We start from the raw sequence: 17,843 nt of genomic DNA, 5'->3' as shown, positions 1-17,843 counted from the left end.
AGGAATTTGAGTTTTCTTTCATTTTTTTTTTCTTTATTCAATTTAGAGCACAGATATAAATAAGATTCTCATTGTTGTTTTTGTGATATGTGATAAACATTACAAGCGTGTGCAATCACAAGTATTAAAATCGTGTGGTTTGTGAATGCAGATTAATTTTTTTTTTTTCCATAAAAGCCTATTTTTCTGCTATTACGTATCAAGGGACGTTCATTCATCCATGGACCAAGACTTCAGCTGCTCAACAGTCCATGGCTTCCTCGCGTGACGCGCCACACATTTTCAAAAGAGGAAATGCATCACAGTAGAGAGAGTGAAGTCAGTTTATGTGAGAGATTGTGATTCCAATAATGAATGGAAAAATTCAAGGTAGGAACTCAAAAGCCAGAGTCCTCTCTTTGCTTCGCAGTTATAATCTGAAGGTGGTTTAAACCTGGGCAACGAGCACAGTGCACCACAGGAAAAACAAAAAAGCCAAAAAAACAAAAACAAAAAATTGCTTTCATGGATGAGCGGCAGTCGCTAACCCTATAATTGTAAATTCTCTTCATATGTCGCATGATCTACTCTAATTACCAGTCTGAAAATGTCCTGGTCAAGCGGTAATGAGCCGGTGGACACTTAGTATAGAAAATCCATTACTCTCAAAGAATGACTAATTTCTCCAAGGACCAAACTGCCAATATTGTCTATAACAGATTTTCTGTATTGACAATTGCTTTCAAAAGACAAAGATGAAGATTGCTGCCGTGGATGCATGTATGTATATATCTATAGTACTTATAGCATCTGGCGTAATGCTGTAAAGTCTATTGGCATGTATACAACACACACCAGGTTTTGATGCTAGACAAATTAATCCACCAAGGCAAAAACAAACAACAACAAAACAGTCATGGGTTAAGAAAATTGTATAAAAAAACGTACATTTGCTGTGCATCATAAGTCACAAAGAATAACTCAATATATATAGTATTCCAAGACAAACACCAACACAAACAAATCCTGTTCCTTTAAATGACAGTGTTATTTGTAATGTGTGTAGCTACTGCCCCCTGGTGGAAGATGCTCAAGTTTAGCAAGCAGTTTTCTCTGAATCTTACTCAGGTTGTGAGAACATGCACATGATTCATTACAACTATTCATTAATAAAAGTAGGATCTTAGCTCAATCTGACAAGTCTTTTTCTCTATCTTTTGCTCTAGAGAAACAGAAGCACTCACGGCTCCCATTTCCTTTAATTAGACAAATCTACATACAAATCAGTTTGTCCTTGTGCGATTCCGGGACAGGACTTCCTCTGTAACAGCAACAATGTCCCACTGCATTCATATTCTCACACAGTGGCCCAGACAAAGCGGAGAGCCATGGATGGGACAGCTGAGGGGACAACCTGGAGGGTTCCAGCATTCCACCAGAATGACATCTCCACCTCTTCTTTAACTTTTAATCAGCCCTTCATCACATCCCCCAAAGGACTGCTTCTGGTGGCCGAAATTGTAAGTACGACAATGGCATGTCCGTGCTTTGTAGAAAAATATGAACTGATGTTTGCCTAGCTGTGGAAAACATGGAGAACTGATTTAAACAAAAAAATATCTTTTCACAGAGAGATGCTTGGGTAGTTTCAATGGGACAGACATTTCGAAATGAGTTGAATTTCTACAATGTGACTGACTGTGTTATTGTTTCTCTTCCTCTCTAAAGCAGCAAAAGGAAAGAGCTTTCTGTAAATATAGTCTGGCTGACGGCCACAGCCAACTCACTACTGTCCAACAAAGTGAGAGAGGCCAAAAACCAAAAGCTAGACATTTTATATAAAGTATACAAGAAAAATCCACAAATATACGGTGATGTCAGCTTCAGGACGATACGTCACTTTTACATAGTTGACATTTTGTACCGTATCATAAAACTATTGTAACTATGTCTCATGCAGGTGTTTGGCTTTCTGGTGTGGATCCTGGTGGGAGGTACTGACTACCTCCTTCTGCCTGCTCTCTGCTGGGTGATGTTTGTCTCCGTCCTTTGTTGGATTCTGACTCTCTGTCTGTTTATTATTTACCTGACTGGAGCCCACAGCCGAGCCCCGCAGATCCCTTGGAGCACACTGGTGAGGGGCAGGGGATGTTTGTGACTGCTTTTAATGGTAGTGTGTTAAGGGTAGTTTCATTTTTAAAGCCACCCCCCAACCCATCTAAGAAATGTGACAAAGAGCATCATCTGGAGGTCACAAATAGGTTACTAAATAAATATTGAAAGCATTGAAGCGCTTGCATTGTGTTTCTCTCCTCAGTCCCTCTGTGTGAACGCCTCTGCCTCAGCCCTGTATCTGATAGCGGCGGTGGTCAATGCCTTTACCGTGAATGATGCCACCAGAGGGCGCCACAACTACAAATGTTGGGCTGCATCCACTGTAAGACTTATGTAAATGCTGGGGGGAAAGTCTTCTTTGTCTTGTCATTACTATCAAGCTCGTTGTAATACTTTTAATCTATGTTCGTTTTCTTTGCACTTCAGTGCTTTGCATTTCTCACCACTCTGTGCTACACCTGCAGCAGCTTCCTGAGCCTCCAAGACTGGAAGAACACGCCAGGGGTACATCTTTTTAAGAATTCTAGAACTTAAAATAAAAATCCAATGTTTTATACATACAAATGAATACATCTAGCAACTGTTTCACATTTGTGTACAATTGTTGTGATAGTGGTAACATATTCTTTCTTGTTTTCCTAATAGGTCAATCCCCAATGACCAGCCACTGAGGAGAAATGTCAATTCTATATCGTCCACTCAGCATCCGCATATCTGTGCCAAGTGTTGAAACACAACAGCGCCACCAAGAGGACTAATGTGCAAGACTCATTTAAATACAGTAGAAAAAGATGTCTCAATAAAATCAGCAATTAAATGTAGTTTTTTTTTTTGCTTGAATATGGTAGCAAACTCTTATATCCTCTTTGGAGTGAAATGCTGAATGCACAGAGACTGACTAACCCTGTAGTGGTGGCCCTGTAGTTGCTGTCATCAGACTCTGCCCCAGTGATTGGTCCTTCTGTCGCCCTAGAGGCAAAGAAGACGCCTCCTCGCGCTCCAGCGTCTTTGGAGCTCGGAGTCCAGGACCACATCTGCACTTATTACAAAGACAGAATATTATTTAAGCAAAACGTCTAGGGATGGACAACACTAATGTAATAAAGTTATGTACTTATCAAAGCTGGACTGTGACTTCTGTATTTTTCTTGATTATTTCTGCAATTTTGATTGAGCGGAAGCCAGTAAATGAAATTGCTAGTTGTGGTCCAAACTCGTTCCTAACTTCCCTAAAATACTGCATTTGTAGCCTCCTAATTCTTCACAGGGACCAGTGTATAAGCACATTTTCAACTTGCAGGGTCACTATCAGAGAATAGGAAACTAGCCTGTAAATTCATGAAAATGATACAAATGCTAATTGGATGCACAGTGTTCGGCGAGAGGAGATATAAAGATGAAATATTTCCTTTTACAGAACAGTTTAACAAAATTAAAATCTATTCAAAACCAATATATTGGGTTACCTGGTTTTATTGTTAACGTTTTTTTACCTTTTTTTTTTTAGATTGTACGTTGTTTGTGCAGCACTTTGGAAACTTTCTTAGTTGTTGAAATGTGCTATATAAATAAAGTTGGATGGGATTGGAATATTGGTGGGTAACTATTAACTAAATATTCCTTTAAGCACTTTTTCAATGAGTATATTGGATGCACTGCAGTAAAATAAAGAAAAAAATCCCCAATATTAATCTACTTGGGACTGAAATATCTTGTGGCACGAGTACTTGGCCATAGTGTTTACAATAAACTAAAGCAGAACAAATTTTGTTCCACTACTAGAAAACAAGCAGGTATTAGCAGGTATAAGCCTTAATCTTGAATAATTCTAGCAAGAGATTACGTGTACGTGCCTCCACTGCGTACTTTCTGGACACACTCTTCCCCTGTATGTCACATTTGAGCACACAAGTAACACCAAAGTAAACTGTGGTGTTACTTTTTTGTTTTGTGGCCCACTTTCGTGCCAGTGTGCTCAAATGTTACATACAAGGGAAGAGTGTGTCCAGAAAGTTGGCAGGAACTCTGAGCTCTGCGCTTCTGCACTTAGACTGTGAAAAACTGTGATACGATGTAAAATATGTACTTCTCTTGGTGAACTCTCATGTACCGACTAAGATTACACCAGTAAAAGTTTTTTTTTTTCTGGTTCCTTATATAATGTATATAATTCTTTATAATATTTCTTTATATAATTCTTTGCTGTTGTTTCCTTGTTGTTTTTTTCTTTTGCACTATGTTCCTTTGTATTATTTTCTTGTATTTATTTTGGTGTGGGCGCCTATAAGCTCTTGCTTCGGTCCACTCCTTTTGAGCAGAGTGTTGACTGCTCAAATAACCAAACATAATTTTTTTTGTTATTGAAATAGTCTCCAATTTTCTAATTAAGGCTTTATCGGTAGTGGTAACAGTTATGTTTTTAAATGGGTAGCACAACTACTTTTATATCATAGTTTATCAAATCAAATATTGATATCCCACATTTTAAATGGTGTGCCTTAGCTTTGGTTAAATTCATTCTTATCATCTTTGGTTTCTTTAGGGACACTTTTGCCAAGGAGATATAATTTTGTTCCATCATATACTATGTTATAGAGAGGCTGACTACATATTATAGAGATTGTCCAATGCTGAGTGACGCACCTGTCCCACGATAGCAGTCACTTTTGTAAGTTTACAGTACCCTATAAAGTCGCAACATTAGTATATAGCTTTTTCTTTGATGACTGTGCGCCACAGCACGAGGTTGCTTTGGGTAAGTCTGAAGTGCAGCAGTGAGAGTGAAGTTTGCTGAGGTGATGTCAGCCGTTTGGCACAGGATCACTAGAGACTACAATAAAGTCAGTGCAAAGTTATTCAGAATAAATTAATAGATGAAATGTATCTGGCAGGACATAACTTTAATTGTACCAAATGGATACATGTCCTTATTCAAAGATGAATAACAACTCCATGTAATGTAAAAAACCCAATGTACAGTGTCAAAATAAAAATACTGAAGTAAAGTAAAGAACAATATGTCATTCTCTAATGTTGTGTAAAATAGAGTTGGATAGACTCCTGAGACCCTGAAAGAATAAGTTCAAACCTTCTTAAATGTATTGCATGTTTTGTGCTTGTGAAGTTCCGTAGAAGAGTGCCACTGAAAGTGCCAGTTTCCTCAAAAGTGGTCTGTGTTAACAACTGGTACAGGTTTCCCATCCCATCTACTGTTAATGTACATGATTATAGAGTCTTTATGAAGCCTTTTAAATGTGCAAGACCATGACTGATTAACCCTGACTGACACAGCATGCTCATCTCTGGATATGGGTCACACAGCGGAGCCTTTGGTTGCGACATACTGCCAAATCAGTGAAATCTATTAAACTCAATGGAATCTCAATGTAGGGTCAGAAACAAGATACAGGGCAGTGGAACAGTCGAGGCAACTAGGCCATATCTGATATTTCATTCATTGGGTTTTGTTAGTCCCTCTGTTTCAGAATCCAATTGTGCATGTAAAAAGAAAAATATACAAATAATGAGTGAATAAATGAATAATGTTGCCAATCCAGCTTCAAATAACATTGATGATTTAAAAAATATTTAATCAGACATTACTACTTAAGAGAAACAATACACTTATAATGAACAGGGTTGACAACACACACACACACACACACACACACGCACACACGCACGCACACACACACGCACCCACACACACACACACGTACACACACACACGCACACACACACACACACACACACACACACACACACACACACACACACTCTCTCTCTCTTGCACAAAGACACACTCAAATCTCTCCAGTCTAATCCAGTTCCAGATTTGCCTCTATGCAGCAGAAACAAGGGGCAGCCCAATTAACCCTTTTTCATGGGCTAATACTTTTTTATTCAGTAGACTTATTCAGTAATAAGTATAAAAGGAGAGAGGAAAACATAATCCACGCCGAATGAATGTGAGTGTACAGGAGCATAATGTAAAATAGCAGAAACAGGAGATTACTATTGATTATTGTCATGACAGTTGAACGTTGAGATTCTGCCCACGTGCAGAACTAAATAAGAGGAAGTGCAACAAAACAACCAAACTGAGAGCCACATTAAGTAAACAAAATGAAAGCTGCAGTCACCTTTTATTTGTGTAAGTACACACTAAAATCAAAGCATGGAAGATTACTGGTTTAGCCCCACATTGGAAACTGAGGGATGGCTGTCCAGATAAACTTTCGCCTGGACTTTTCCGTGATCCCTGCGTGCTCGGAAGATGCATTGATTGATTGGTCAGTGCAAATTAACTCACTAATGTCTTTATCTTGGTTTAGACACGTAGGTAAAACACTGACGGGATGCAGTCACCGCATAAACACATTCAGAGGAGCGAAACATTGACGTGAGAGAACAGAAAAAAACCCCTTCCCACCACGAAAACCACACATCCGCTATCTCCAGACACTGTCTATCATACCACTCTGATTCAAAATGTTAAGCTCTTTATAGCAGTGCATTTACTGCTATCTGAATCAATACTGCAGTACTGCGAAGTAACTAAAACTTTTGCCCGTGGAATTTGCTGAGGCCACTTTACTCCCCCTTCTCAGTTTGATAGTAGTTCTGTTGGCAATAGGAGTGTTAGAAGGAGCAGTATTAGAACTAAAAGCAGGAAGTAAAAACAGTAGCAGTAAATTATTATATTTAAAACGGGGGAATGACATTACGTATGTGAGTCTCAAGATATGTGGCAAACGTTTTTAAAATCAAATACTGATATTTCTGATTGCAACTACGGAATGGATTTATTCATAGTAACAAAATGCTTATCCAACAAGAAGAGCAGATTGAGCCCCACACTGGCCAAAACCAGTTTGGAATAAGGACTCTCTGACTCTCTTTCTCTCCTTCTCTCTCTCTCTCTCCTTCCCTTTCTCTCTTTCTCTCTGACTCTCTCTCTCTCCTTCTCTCTCTCTCTCTCTCCTTCTCTCTCTCTCTCCTCTCTCTTTCTCCTTCCCTTTCTCTCTTTCTCTCTGACTCTCTTTCTCTCCTTCTCTCTCCTTCTCTCTCTCTCTCCTTCCCTTTCTCTCTTTCTCTCTGTCTCTCTCGCTCTCTCCTCTCTCTCTCTCTCCTTCCCTCTCCCGCTCTCTCCTTCTCTCTCTCTACTTCTCTCTCTACTTCTCTCTCTCCCTCTCTCTCGCTCTCCTTCTCTCTCTCCTTCTCTTTCTTTCTCTCTGTCTCTTTCTCTCTCCTTCTCTCTCTCCTTCTCTCTCTCCCCCTCTCTCTCCTTCTCTCTCTCTCCTTCTCTCTCTCTACTTCTCTCTCTCCTTCTCTCTCTCTCCTTCTCTCTCTCCTTCTCTCTCTCCTTCTCTCTCTCTCCTTCTCTCTCTACTTCTCTCTCTACTTCTCTCTCTCCCTCTCTCTTTCTACTTCTCTCTCTACTTCTCTCTCTCCCTCTCTCTCTCTCTCCTTCTGTTGCTGTTAATAATAAAGCTGTTAATAAAGGTTAGGTTAAAAATCAAAAATCAAAAATCTCTCTCCTTCTTTCTCTCTATTTCTCTCCGTCTCTCTCTCTCTCTCTCTCTCTCTCTACTTCTCTCTCTCTTCTTTCTCTCCTTCTCTCTAATCAAAAATCTCTCTCTCTCTCTACCATAGTCTGAGCACCTGTTCCCAATCCTAATACTGTACAGTGGGAGGAAAAAGTATGTGAACGCTTTGGAATTTCTCACATTTCTGCCTAAATTGGTCATAAAATATGGTCTGATCATCACATCAAAATCATAATAATGAATAAACAGTGTCTGCTTAAACTAATACCACCCAAACATTTGCATTTCATCATATTTTTTATTGGCCATAACATATAAACATTCACAATTCAGCGTGGAAAAAGTAAGTGAACGCCCAGAAATCTCACTGAACTGCAGCAGTTTTGTAAAGAGGAATGGTCCAAGATTCATCCTGATCGTTGTTAGCGTCTAATCTGCAACTACAGAAAAGCAGTTATTGCTGCAAAAGAAGCCAGATATTTAATACAAGGGATGCCATGTTGTTGTGAAAAAAATCATCTATTTTCCCTGCACCGTACTTTACAGTGAGGAGGGTTTTGATGTTAGTCTGCTGTTCCATTTTTACTCCTCACATGACATTGTGTGTTCCTCCCCAACTATTCAACTTTGGTTTGCGAAAGAGCACTTGGATGCTCCACAGCTCTACTGGACCAATATTCAGCGGACTGTTGGACCCAAAGATGAAGAGTTGGGGAGGAACACAGATGATCAAATGTAAATGTTTGGGTGGTATTAGTTTAAGCACTGTTTATTCATTCTTATGATTTAGATGAAAATCAGACCACATTTAGTGACCAATTTAGGCAGAAATGATAGTCCAGGTCTCCAATAAAGAGGTTGAAGCTCCATGAGATACAGTGGATGGTTCATCCACAAATCTGTAAATGTGTTTCTGAAGCTTCAGCCAACACAGGTTTAGGTGTGTTTAGTACTATACATTTTAATATTTTAGTTTGTGTGGTGGTAGTTGGGCTGCAGCACTAGGTTAAGGTGCTTTATTTGTCATTATACAACAAAATGTGTCTTCTGCATTTGACCTGTAAGGTGTCGCGCCCAGGGACCTATCAACAGATGTGGAGCCAGGCTGGTGTTCACAATCACCTGGCTGGAGAATTAACCTATTGTACATGTTTTTAGTGGTCAGGGAAACCGGAGTATCTGGAGAAAACCTAAGCAGACACTGGGAGAACATCCAAACTCCACTCAGAAAGGCCCCGTCCAGGTGGGAATCGTAGGACATTCTAGCTGTGAAGCACAAGCGCTAACCGCTGCGCTATCACTACCAGCAAACTACACAAAAAAAGAGACAGTGGCACAGTGGTTAGCGCTCGCACAAGATGCTGGTGGGATTGATGAAAGTACAGTCATTGGGCCTCATTCATGAACGTTCACAACATGTTCTTACGCACAAATTTGTTCTTAAGGACTTCTTAGGAAGATTTTTGGCATTCACAAAACTTAGTTCTTAGCTGAAAACGTAAAAATTATTTCTATTTGTCAAATTTCAGAAGAATAAGAGACAGAATTTTCCACACAATTTTTTATTACTTTTTACAAAACCAAAAGTTTACATACATTTCATTAATATTTGGTAGCATTGCCTATAAACTGTATATTTTGGGTCAAACGTTTTGGATTTCCACAAGCTTCTCACAATAGTTTGGTCTATTCCTCCAAACAGAACTGGTGTAAGAGAGCTAAATTTGTAGGTCACCTTGGTGCACATGCCTTTTCAGCTCTGCTCATACATTTTCAACTGGATTGAGATCAGGACTTAGTGATGACCACTTCAAAACATTGTCTTTGTTTTCCTTAAGCCACTTTGTAACCAGTTTGGCCGTATGCTTTGGGAATTGGCCATTTGAAAGACCCATCTGCGCCCAAGCTTTAACTTTCTGGCTGATGTCTTGAGATGTTGCTCCGATATTTCCACATGATGTTCTTTCTTAATAACGTGAAGTGCACCAGTCTCTCCTGCAGCAAAACAGCCCCACAGCATGATGCTGCCCCCCCTGTATTTCACAGTTGTGATGGTGTTCTCAGGTTTGCAAGATTTCCCCTTTTTCTTCCATGACATGACGATGTTCATTAGGGCCAAAAATGATTATGTTTTTCTGTCAGACCACAGTCTCCAAAAATTAAAGTCTTCATCGTTTTTTTCCAACCTGGCTTTTTTTTCGGTGTTTCTTTTGGAGTAAGAGCTTCTTCTTGGCAGAGTTCCCTCTCGGCCGGTACAGTACTTTTTTCACTCTGGATAATGACAAACTCTTAACAGGTGTAGCATCTTCACCAAGTCTTTTGCATTTGTTCTTGGGTTGATATTCACATTTCAGACAAAGCATCTCTGGGACACAGAACGCGCCTTCTTTCTGATCTGTATGATGGCTGGACATTTGGCCCCTAACGTTTTCCGGGATGATGGTACAACTCAAACTCGCCTACCGCTGTCCTAAAGTCAAATCTCAGTACTCCTTTAGACCTGAACTGCCTACTGATCCTGGCAGGTTGTCCTGATGAAAGAATCCACCCAGTCGTAGTTTTCACCTGATATAACCCCAATGCAAATGCAGGTTCTTATTACCCTGTCAATAGGAAACACTTGAGTCATAGCTGTTTGAAATCCTAAATGGCATTATCTTTGAACGGATCTTGACTGACATGGAGTAGTATAACAAACCGATTTACACTTCGGTTCAGATTTAGACTCTCACATCATGCACAATGGTAATACACAAAATCAGTCCTAAAGTTAAGTTATGCATCTTCAAATTGAGCTACACCCACGCATTTATAACAAAGGCCATTGAGCAATCCTAAACGGCATCATCTTCAAAAATGAGGGATGAACATTTCCAGAATGCTGTAATCTGTCAAAGCTTGTAGCAACTTGTGGAGCCTCTTGTATTAGCTCTAAGTCTGGTGGAGAAAAGCAGAGATAGAACATCATGAGAAAAACATGTGTTTGCCTGTAAGATGCACAAACTTCATTATATATTATGCACAATGTCTGAAAAAATATTGTTGGCCGAAATGACAAAGTTCTGTAGCCTCTGTAGCTTTAACTAAAAGGTGTAGGAGACACAGTAACTCACTTAATTACTGTGTATTGCATATTTTATATTATAGCCCAAATGACTTTTAGACAGGAGACATTGGATTTTTACACCTGTTAAGGGGGGCAACTACGGAGTTATCGAGCAAATTTACAAACTCAACTATTCCCTGAAAGAGCAATTACTCTCAGAACTAAGGTCTTGGTCAGGCCTAAATGCTTTGCGGGCCGGATTAAAAATCTAAATGGGCTGTATGTGGTCCTGGGCCTTAGTTTGCCCCCTTCTGTCATAGATGCACTGTACTGGTAACTTACAATCCTCTGGCTGCACAGGCTGGAACAGTCTACAGTGGAAAACTACTTTTGGAATGTATTGACATGGCATTTAAGGACGCTGAGAAAGCGTGCATTTTGTCATAACAACTATAGCACTGAACCATTTGGGAGATTGTGATTTGTCTCAACTAAAAGGTTCAGTTACAATAGCTGTAGCCTTTTCCAGAATCATTACATTTATACGTGACTTGACATGTACATCTCTTTGTCTCTAGCATACATTGATCCAGTCTGAGTCAAGCTGACCACTTAAATCAATTCTATCCTTTTGCAAGAAAGCCATGACCCCACATGTGTCCTTCTTGTATCTCCTGGCCTGATAAGTGAACAGGAACAAATCCAGTTTGCACTGGGCACACTATCTGCTCCAGTCATTTTGTTATTTACTATAAGTGGGTAGTTTATTTAATCTTTCTTGACTCAATATGAACATTTGTGACTCAAACTTGTGCTGATAATGTTACATGTGCATGCATCAAAAATTAACATGTTTTTGGTAAAAAATAAATAAAGCTTAACCTGGTAACAAAAAGTTGAAAACAACTGAACTGCAGAGGTTTATTGACAACGCTCTTCGGGTAGCCCTCACAAATGGGATTAGGTCTGTGTTAAGACTGAGAGGTTTGTCTGAGAAACGAGGTGTTGGTAGAGACAATGGAGACCGATAGGATAAGCCTGTGATTCCATTTGAACATTGGTAGTGCCAACACTAGAAACTGATGGGGCCAATTGGCAGCATTGACGATTGATCACTTAAGAATGGTCAACAAAAGCATCAAGGCCTGTGGGTTTGATTGAATCTTAATGCCTGAGTCGTCTGTTAATCACAGCCTATTGTTACAGAAGGATTCAAATTAATTAGCATTCAGTTTAAAGGCTATGGTGAAAACAAAAAAGTCAATAATCTTTGAATACTTAATGCTTAACACAGTATTATCATCATGTATTTGTTGGGTGAAAAACACTAAAATCATTAGTGAAAGCAGAGAAGATTAATGTAAAGGGCCATGGTACGCTACATTAGGACCTTTCAATTATTTTCTGCACTAGTATTTTTTTTTAACTACTTTAAAGACCCCGTTATATTAAAGACACATATTTTATTAATCATTAATCATTAAGATAATGATCTTAGACATTTATGTTGAGGAAAACCAGTTGCTTTATTATATATCTGTGGCAACTCATAGCTTTCTGTCGAGCTGTCTCCACCAGACTACAACTGAAGAAAGTGTTTTTGGAAAAACATTTTTTTTAAGTTCCAGTGGTACTTTTCCAGTACCATACTGGAACCATTTAACAGTAGCAAGTTTTAGTTCAATGCATGATTTCAAAGTAATTATTTACGATAGCTGATAATGTTTTACAAGGACTCAGAGGGGGGTGGGATGGGAGGGGGGGGGGAATAATCAGTCCCAAGCCAAACACTGATACATAGGGCCTTCATTCAGACTGATATCAACTGCTAATGGCTATTAGAGATGTCGCTTGTGTGGCCTGAAAGAAAAGCTTTTAAAACGGTATAAGACCAGGAGACAGCGTCCTTATCTAAATGCTGAGCCATCTCCTCTCCTACAGCAGTGACACAAACTGGACAAGAGCCCACTAACTCAGGACAGGAACAGCAGGTCAAGTTAATATGTCACCAGCTTTGGCTTTGTGTTACCATTGTGAAACGGTGGAAGAATACGTGCAGGCCATGCACTGACCATGCTGAGCACTGGGGCAGGAGAGGGAGGGTTTAAGGAGAAGGGCTTGTCTCAGCATTTGGAGTGGGGTATAAAGGGTTGCAATGGCAGCTCTCCACAGTGGACAAGCTGCTTCCATAAACTTAGCAGACAAACTACTAAAATTATCTTTCATAGCAACTTTTCATTGAAGCGTCTGTATCAACTATGGGAGTCGCCTACAGCGTTGGAGAGTAAGTACATGCATTCTCAAAGTATAATATTGTACATGAAATGTTGCTCTCAGTTGTAGTGCATCTAACGTGTAGTTTATACGTTCTTGATCATTTAGACAGTTACTTCCTCAAGCCTTTAGAAAACATTAAAGTTAAAGTCAAGCTTTTCCTCCATATAAAATTGTTTGCCGTGAAAGGATATGACAATGCTACTGTATTCAATTATTAAAATACATCCATTTAAACAATTATTTTGCGGAGACTTCTTGCAGTGCTGCTGATTAAGTCATTTCATAATTTAGATAAAATGTTGACCTACTTGTCTCTTACTTGCTGACTAAACCGTGTGCACTGGAGGAATTTGGCTTTTGTGACAGTTTTTTTCCCATGTCAGCATTAGTTGCTGTGTCTTTTGGCACGATGCCCATGGCCTTCACCTAATCCACGTGTCATCTCTCTGCAGAGTGGACCACCTCTACACGTTCTTCTCCAAGTGGTCTCCAGACTTACACACTAAATGCAACAAGACACACAAACAGCGCCGGTACCTAATCCGAGAGAAGAATCACAACGGCTATGTGGTGGTGGAGAAGGACAACAAGTTGCGGAGCAGCTCTCCAACTGACAAAAACTGGGAGGTACGAGCAAGACATATCAAAGTGTTCAATTGCAAGTGACAGCATGTTTGTATTTGTTACACCGAGGTTACCCACCTCTGGTTATAGAGTACGGCGTAACACCTACATTTACTCAAGTACATGTTCTTAAGTAACTTTTTCAAGTAATTGTACTTTTGCGTTTTCTCATACAGTCAGTGGTGGAAGAAGTACTCAAAATTCTTTCTAAAGTAAAAGTGCAGATACAGGACCAAAAATGTACTTAAAGGTCTACTATACGGAGTTTAAAAATGTTAAAAATCCTGCACTGTCACTCAAAAAGGTGTCACTTCGGGTCCGAATTGCCGTCATGCACGAGTTTAATATAGAAGCTGCAGTTACACGTATGACCTGAGGTGGCAGTAGTGAGTAGAATGGCCAACTTGCATCCAGCCCCTTTAAAGGAGCTCTGCCTGATTGTACAAAGAAACAGGGTCACTCAAATTTCAAATTGCTATTTTCTGGTCCAAACTCATCTCAAACTTTCCTAATGCATTTACAAACCAGGTCTAAACGAGTAAAACTCAGGTCAAAAACAGGAACTGAACCGGGCCTAAAGAAGGTGTAAAGGAGTAACAAGTACTTATAATTTGTACTCTTTACTTGTACTTGTACTTTTTACTTTGTTGCTTTCCATCACTGCACACTGTACTTTTTTACTATTAATATTAAAATTAATTATCTGTACTCTTTTAAGTAAATTAAGTAACCCATGCCACTGTGAGTAAATAGTGCTCCTAGTGTTCAAGTACAATTTTCTCCAAGTATATTTTTACTCTTACTAAAGTTATTTTATTTTTACTTAAATATTTTGGCTTCTCTCTCCACCTATGCTTATAACTTATTAATTGCAATCAATCAATGTTTATCTATATAGTTCTTTCACACTCAGGGTGTCAATGAAATGGTTAAAAGTCATGCATGTCCCTCTTCTGGTTGTCCTTCACAGCCATGTAGGATAAGGTCACCCTGTCCCACTGATTTAGATAATGCTGCATTTTTCATTGGTGCCAAATACAGTAATTGTAACCAAGTGAGCTGTTAGGTTTAGTCGACCATGACCCCCACGTAAACCCACATGTCTTATGGGAAAGTCCTGCCTCCACATATGGGCATCCTTCCTGCGGGTTCACTCCCACCGCTCAACTTCCTGTTTTCTACTGAAATGAAACCTTAGCTAGAGCCAGCCAATTGGGTGCTACAGTGTCCCATATAGGAATTTCCAACCAATGACATTTCAGAGGCATAAAAGTGAAAGTTAGAAGGCGGTTATAACAGGGGCAGCTAAGGACACATGTGCTTCTGAGATTCAGGTGAAGTCAGACGCGACAGAATGAAGCTGCAGCTAGATCATATCAAGGTTTTCTATTTTGCGAAGGACAAAGTAGAGCCGTATGTGGAGGTAGGGGTTATACGACAGTATCTTGTAGATCTACTGAGATTTTAATTTTAATTTTTTAAAGCATTTATATATTCATTTTTGCCAATTTCACACTGTTACTTTATATACACTAATCTGTCTATTAGTCATCAATTAGTGACTATAGTGAAAACAAATGGTCTGTGTAATGTATGCAGACCAACAATATTATGGTTAGCTGCAATCTCCAGATTTCACTGCAGCAAAATTGAAAATAGCGGTAGAGGAAATGACTAATGCTAAACCACTTGTTACTCTCTCTTTCAGATCATCACAGTGAAGGACTCCAAGCGGCGTCTGAGCCTGTGCAGCTTCGAGGACTCGGAGGAGGATGTGGAGGAGACACTTCCAGTTTTGAGTGACCAGAGTCTGCTACTGGACGACCTCCACCTGGAAAAGGTAATAAACTCAGTCATGATCCTACATAGGGTCTAGCAATATTTAACGTATCATTTTAGCTCTTCCTGTTAAAAATGCATATTAGGTGTAACAAGAAAATAGTCAAACGAGCCTTTTAGGGAGGGAAGGGTAAAGAGCTGCATGTGGCTCTAAAATCAGAGGTGATGCACATCTGCCTGAACTAAGAGTGACTTTTTTTGAACAGCTTGCGGCTCATCTGCCAGCCAGGACCCAGGGATACCCGTGGAAGTTGGCCTACAGCATCGAGTCACACGGGAGCAGCCTCAAGACTCTGTACAGGAACATGGCCGGTCTGGACAGCCCCGTGCTCCTGGTCATCAGAGACATGCACCAAAAGGTTTGCGTCCTAATCAAAAGAAATGTGTGTTAAACTGTGGTTGCGCTCTGTTAATGTTTTATGTCTTATCTCGGCAGGTGTTTGGCGCTTTCTGCTCAAGTCCTTTTAGAATCAGTCGCGGCTGCTATGGCACAGGAGAGACTTTTCTGTTCTGCTTCAATCCTGACTTCCAGGTAAATATATGTTCTATTTGAAACACAGATGCACAACTAATGGTTCAAAGGTCTAAATGATCTGCTCTCATTTGCAGTTGTACAAGTGGAGTGGAGAAAACTCCTACTTTGTCAGTGGAAACTTAGAGTCCTTGCAGATTGGCGGAGGAGGGTAAGTGTATAAGAACAAGTGTATAAGTACAGGGGAAACTCGGAGAATTAGAATAAATAAATATTTTTAATAAATCGTTAAAAAGTGCATTCATTTCTGTTATTCAACTTAAACTGAGAAACTAATATGATAGACTCATTACATGCAAAGTGAGACATGTATAGCCTTTATTTGTTATAATTTTGATTATTCAAATTGTAAAAACGTCAAACTAAAAATCTCATAAAATTTTAATATTTTGAAAATGGACTGTAAGCCAAAATCATATAAAATAAAGCTTTTGAACGATATTCTAATTTTCCAAGTTTTACCTGTATTAATGTAAGATAATTGAAATTGAGACATTGTTTCTTTCCGTTGCTGAGATCATGTTATTGAATGTCGTATTATTTTCCTCCAGGGGCTGTTTTGGTTTGTGGTTGGATGCTGATCTGTATCACGGTTCAAGCTTCTCTTGCCCTACTTTCCACAACGCGCCACTCTCCACACACAAAGACTTTCTTGTACAGCAGCTGGAGGTTTGGACTGTTCAGAATTGATCCTAAACCTCTCTGTCAGAGATAGACAGAACACTGATGCTCCGGAAGTACCGAATCCCGGGCCCGAGTCTTTATGTCCTCACGGAGGCCCCACTGTGGAGTGAGTGTGGGAGATACTGGGCTGACCAGTGCCTTTACTCAGCGGTCGCAGCTCCTGGGACGTAATCCTGCCTCTAGCTTTGGAGTTAAAATTACAAAGTTCAGAGTGAAACTGTTGGATAAGTCTTGTATAAGCGCATTAACTGGCCAGATTTGTTTCAATAGCAAGTTATTTCTGAGTGCTTGTATAATGTGCAAAATGCAAATGCTCGGTTGATTTTCTGATTTGTATTTATTTATTTTGAAGACATGTCTGTCAACCTTATGTAAACGGTGGTATTTTTGCACTACAATGTTTAATACAGCATTTGATGAACACTTTTTGGATAAAAAGGGATATCTTATCTACTGAAAACTGTCATTGAACTGCAAATTGACATGTTTCTAGCTTGATGTTTATAAGTTGAGTTCAACTCCTTCTTTATGGTGAATAGTCAAAGATAAAAAACATGAAAAGTCTATTTATTCCATTCCAGTTTTCTGTCTTTTTGTGAAAAGCAGTGCTGGCGCTGCCAGGTTTTCTTGACAAAAAAAATAAATAAAATATTTGCTTTTTTAAATGCTGTGCTATCTAGTATTTATTCATTATTTGACCCAAACTGCACATCCTGCAATGCAATAGATGCTTTACCAACAGAGGCAAAAAAAAGGAAATTGTTTGGACATTTTTATGCTAACTAGTTACTTACTTGTCTGTTTTCTGCCTTTGTTTTACCCATTTGATGAACAATTTATTTTATGTTTAAAGCAAAGTCAATCATAGAATTTGGAGCCTGATGTGTCTGACACGGTTAAACTTTAAAACATAATCCACACAGTAGTTTAGAGCTGCAGATGTCGATTCTAATCATTAACTTACTCAGTTTACAAGACTCTTAGTTCCGCCTTTGCTCTGCCCAGTCCCGCCACATCTCGGCAGCTGCAGGGAGGGGCCTGACTGGCATTGAAGACCGTTAGGTAACACCAGGAAGCCTGCGTGAGTGAGTGAGTGAGTGAGTGAGTGAGTGAGGGAGTGAGTGAGTGAGTGAGTGAGTGAGTGAGTGAGTGAGTGAGTGAGTGAGTGAGTGAGTGAGTGAGTGAGGGAGTGAGTGAG

The 17,843-nt window shown here is 39.6% G+C and overlaps 2 protein-coding genes across 3 annotated transcripts in view; both read left to right on the top strand.

Annotated features, from left to right (window-relative positions):
- cmtm8b (CKLF-like MARVEL transmembrane domain containing 8b) overlaps positions 1 to 2,896 on the top strand; it is a 49,535-nt gene extending 46,639 nt beyond the window's left edge. The window contains exons 2-6 of the mRNA XM_079561209.1: positions 1,293 to 1,499; positions 1,940 to 2,113; positions 2,297 to 2,416; positions 2,521 to 2,598; positions 2,740 to 2,896. Of these exons, the coding sequence (XP_079417335.1) occupies positions 1,368 to 1,499; positions 1,940 to 2,113; positions 2,297 to 2,416; positions 2,521 to 2,598; positions 2,740 to 2,754 (519 nt within the window). The 5' untranslated portion in view covers positions 1,293 to 1,367 and the 3' untranslated portion in view covers positions 2,755 to 2,896. The remainder of the gene's footprint in view (positions 1 to 1,292; positions 1,500 to 1,939; positions 2,114 to 2,296; positions 2,417 to 2,520; positions 2,599 to 2,739) is intronic.
- Positions 2,897 to 12,876: 9,980 nt separating this feature from the next.
- On the top strand, positions 12,877 to 16,978 carry ncoa7a (nuclear receptor coactivator 7a). Of its 2 annotated transcripts, XM_079562098.1 has the most exons (7): positions 12,877 to 12,973; positions 13,419 to 13,593; positions 15,299 to 15,430; positions 15,636 to 15,788; positions 15,866 to 15,961; positions 16,039 to 16,112; positions 16,513 to 16,978. In XM_079562098.1, the coding sequence occupies exons 1-7, from the start codon at positions 12,948 to 12,950 to the stop codon at positions 16,649 to 16,651; spliced, it is 795 nt and encodes a 264-aa protein (XP_079418224.1). In that variant the 5' UTR covers positions 12,877 to 12,947; the 3' UTR covers positions 16,652 to 16,978. The 2 variants fall into 2 exon arrangements, with proteins under 2 accessions (XP_079418224.1, XP_079418225.1); XM_079562099.1 differs by lacking the exons at positions 12,877 to 12,973; positions 13,419 to 13,593 and adding an exon at positions 14,885 to 15,013 and having other exon boundaries at positions 16,513 to 16,976.
- The last annotated feature ends 865 nt before the right edge of the window (positions 16,979 to 17,843 follow it).

The sequence above is a fragment of the Gobius niger genome, assembly GCF_951799975.1.
Source record: "Gobius niger genome assembly, chromosome: 8".
Classification (NCBI taxonomy): Eukaryota; Metazoa; Chordata; class Actinopteri; order Gobiiformes; family Gobiidae; genus Gobius; species Gobius niger.
This window is presented reverse-complemented; position numbering and strand designations above follow the sequence as displayed.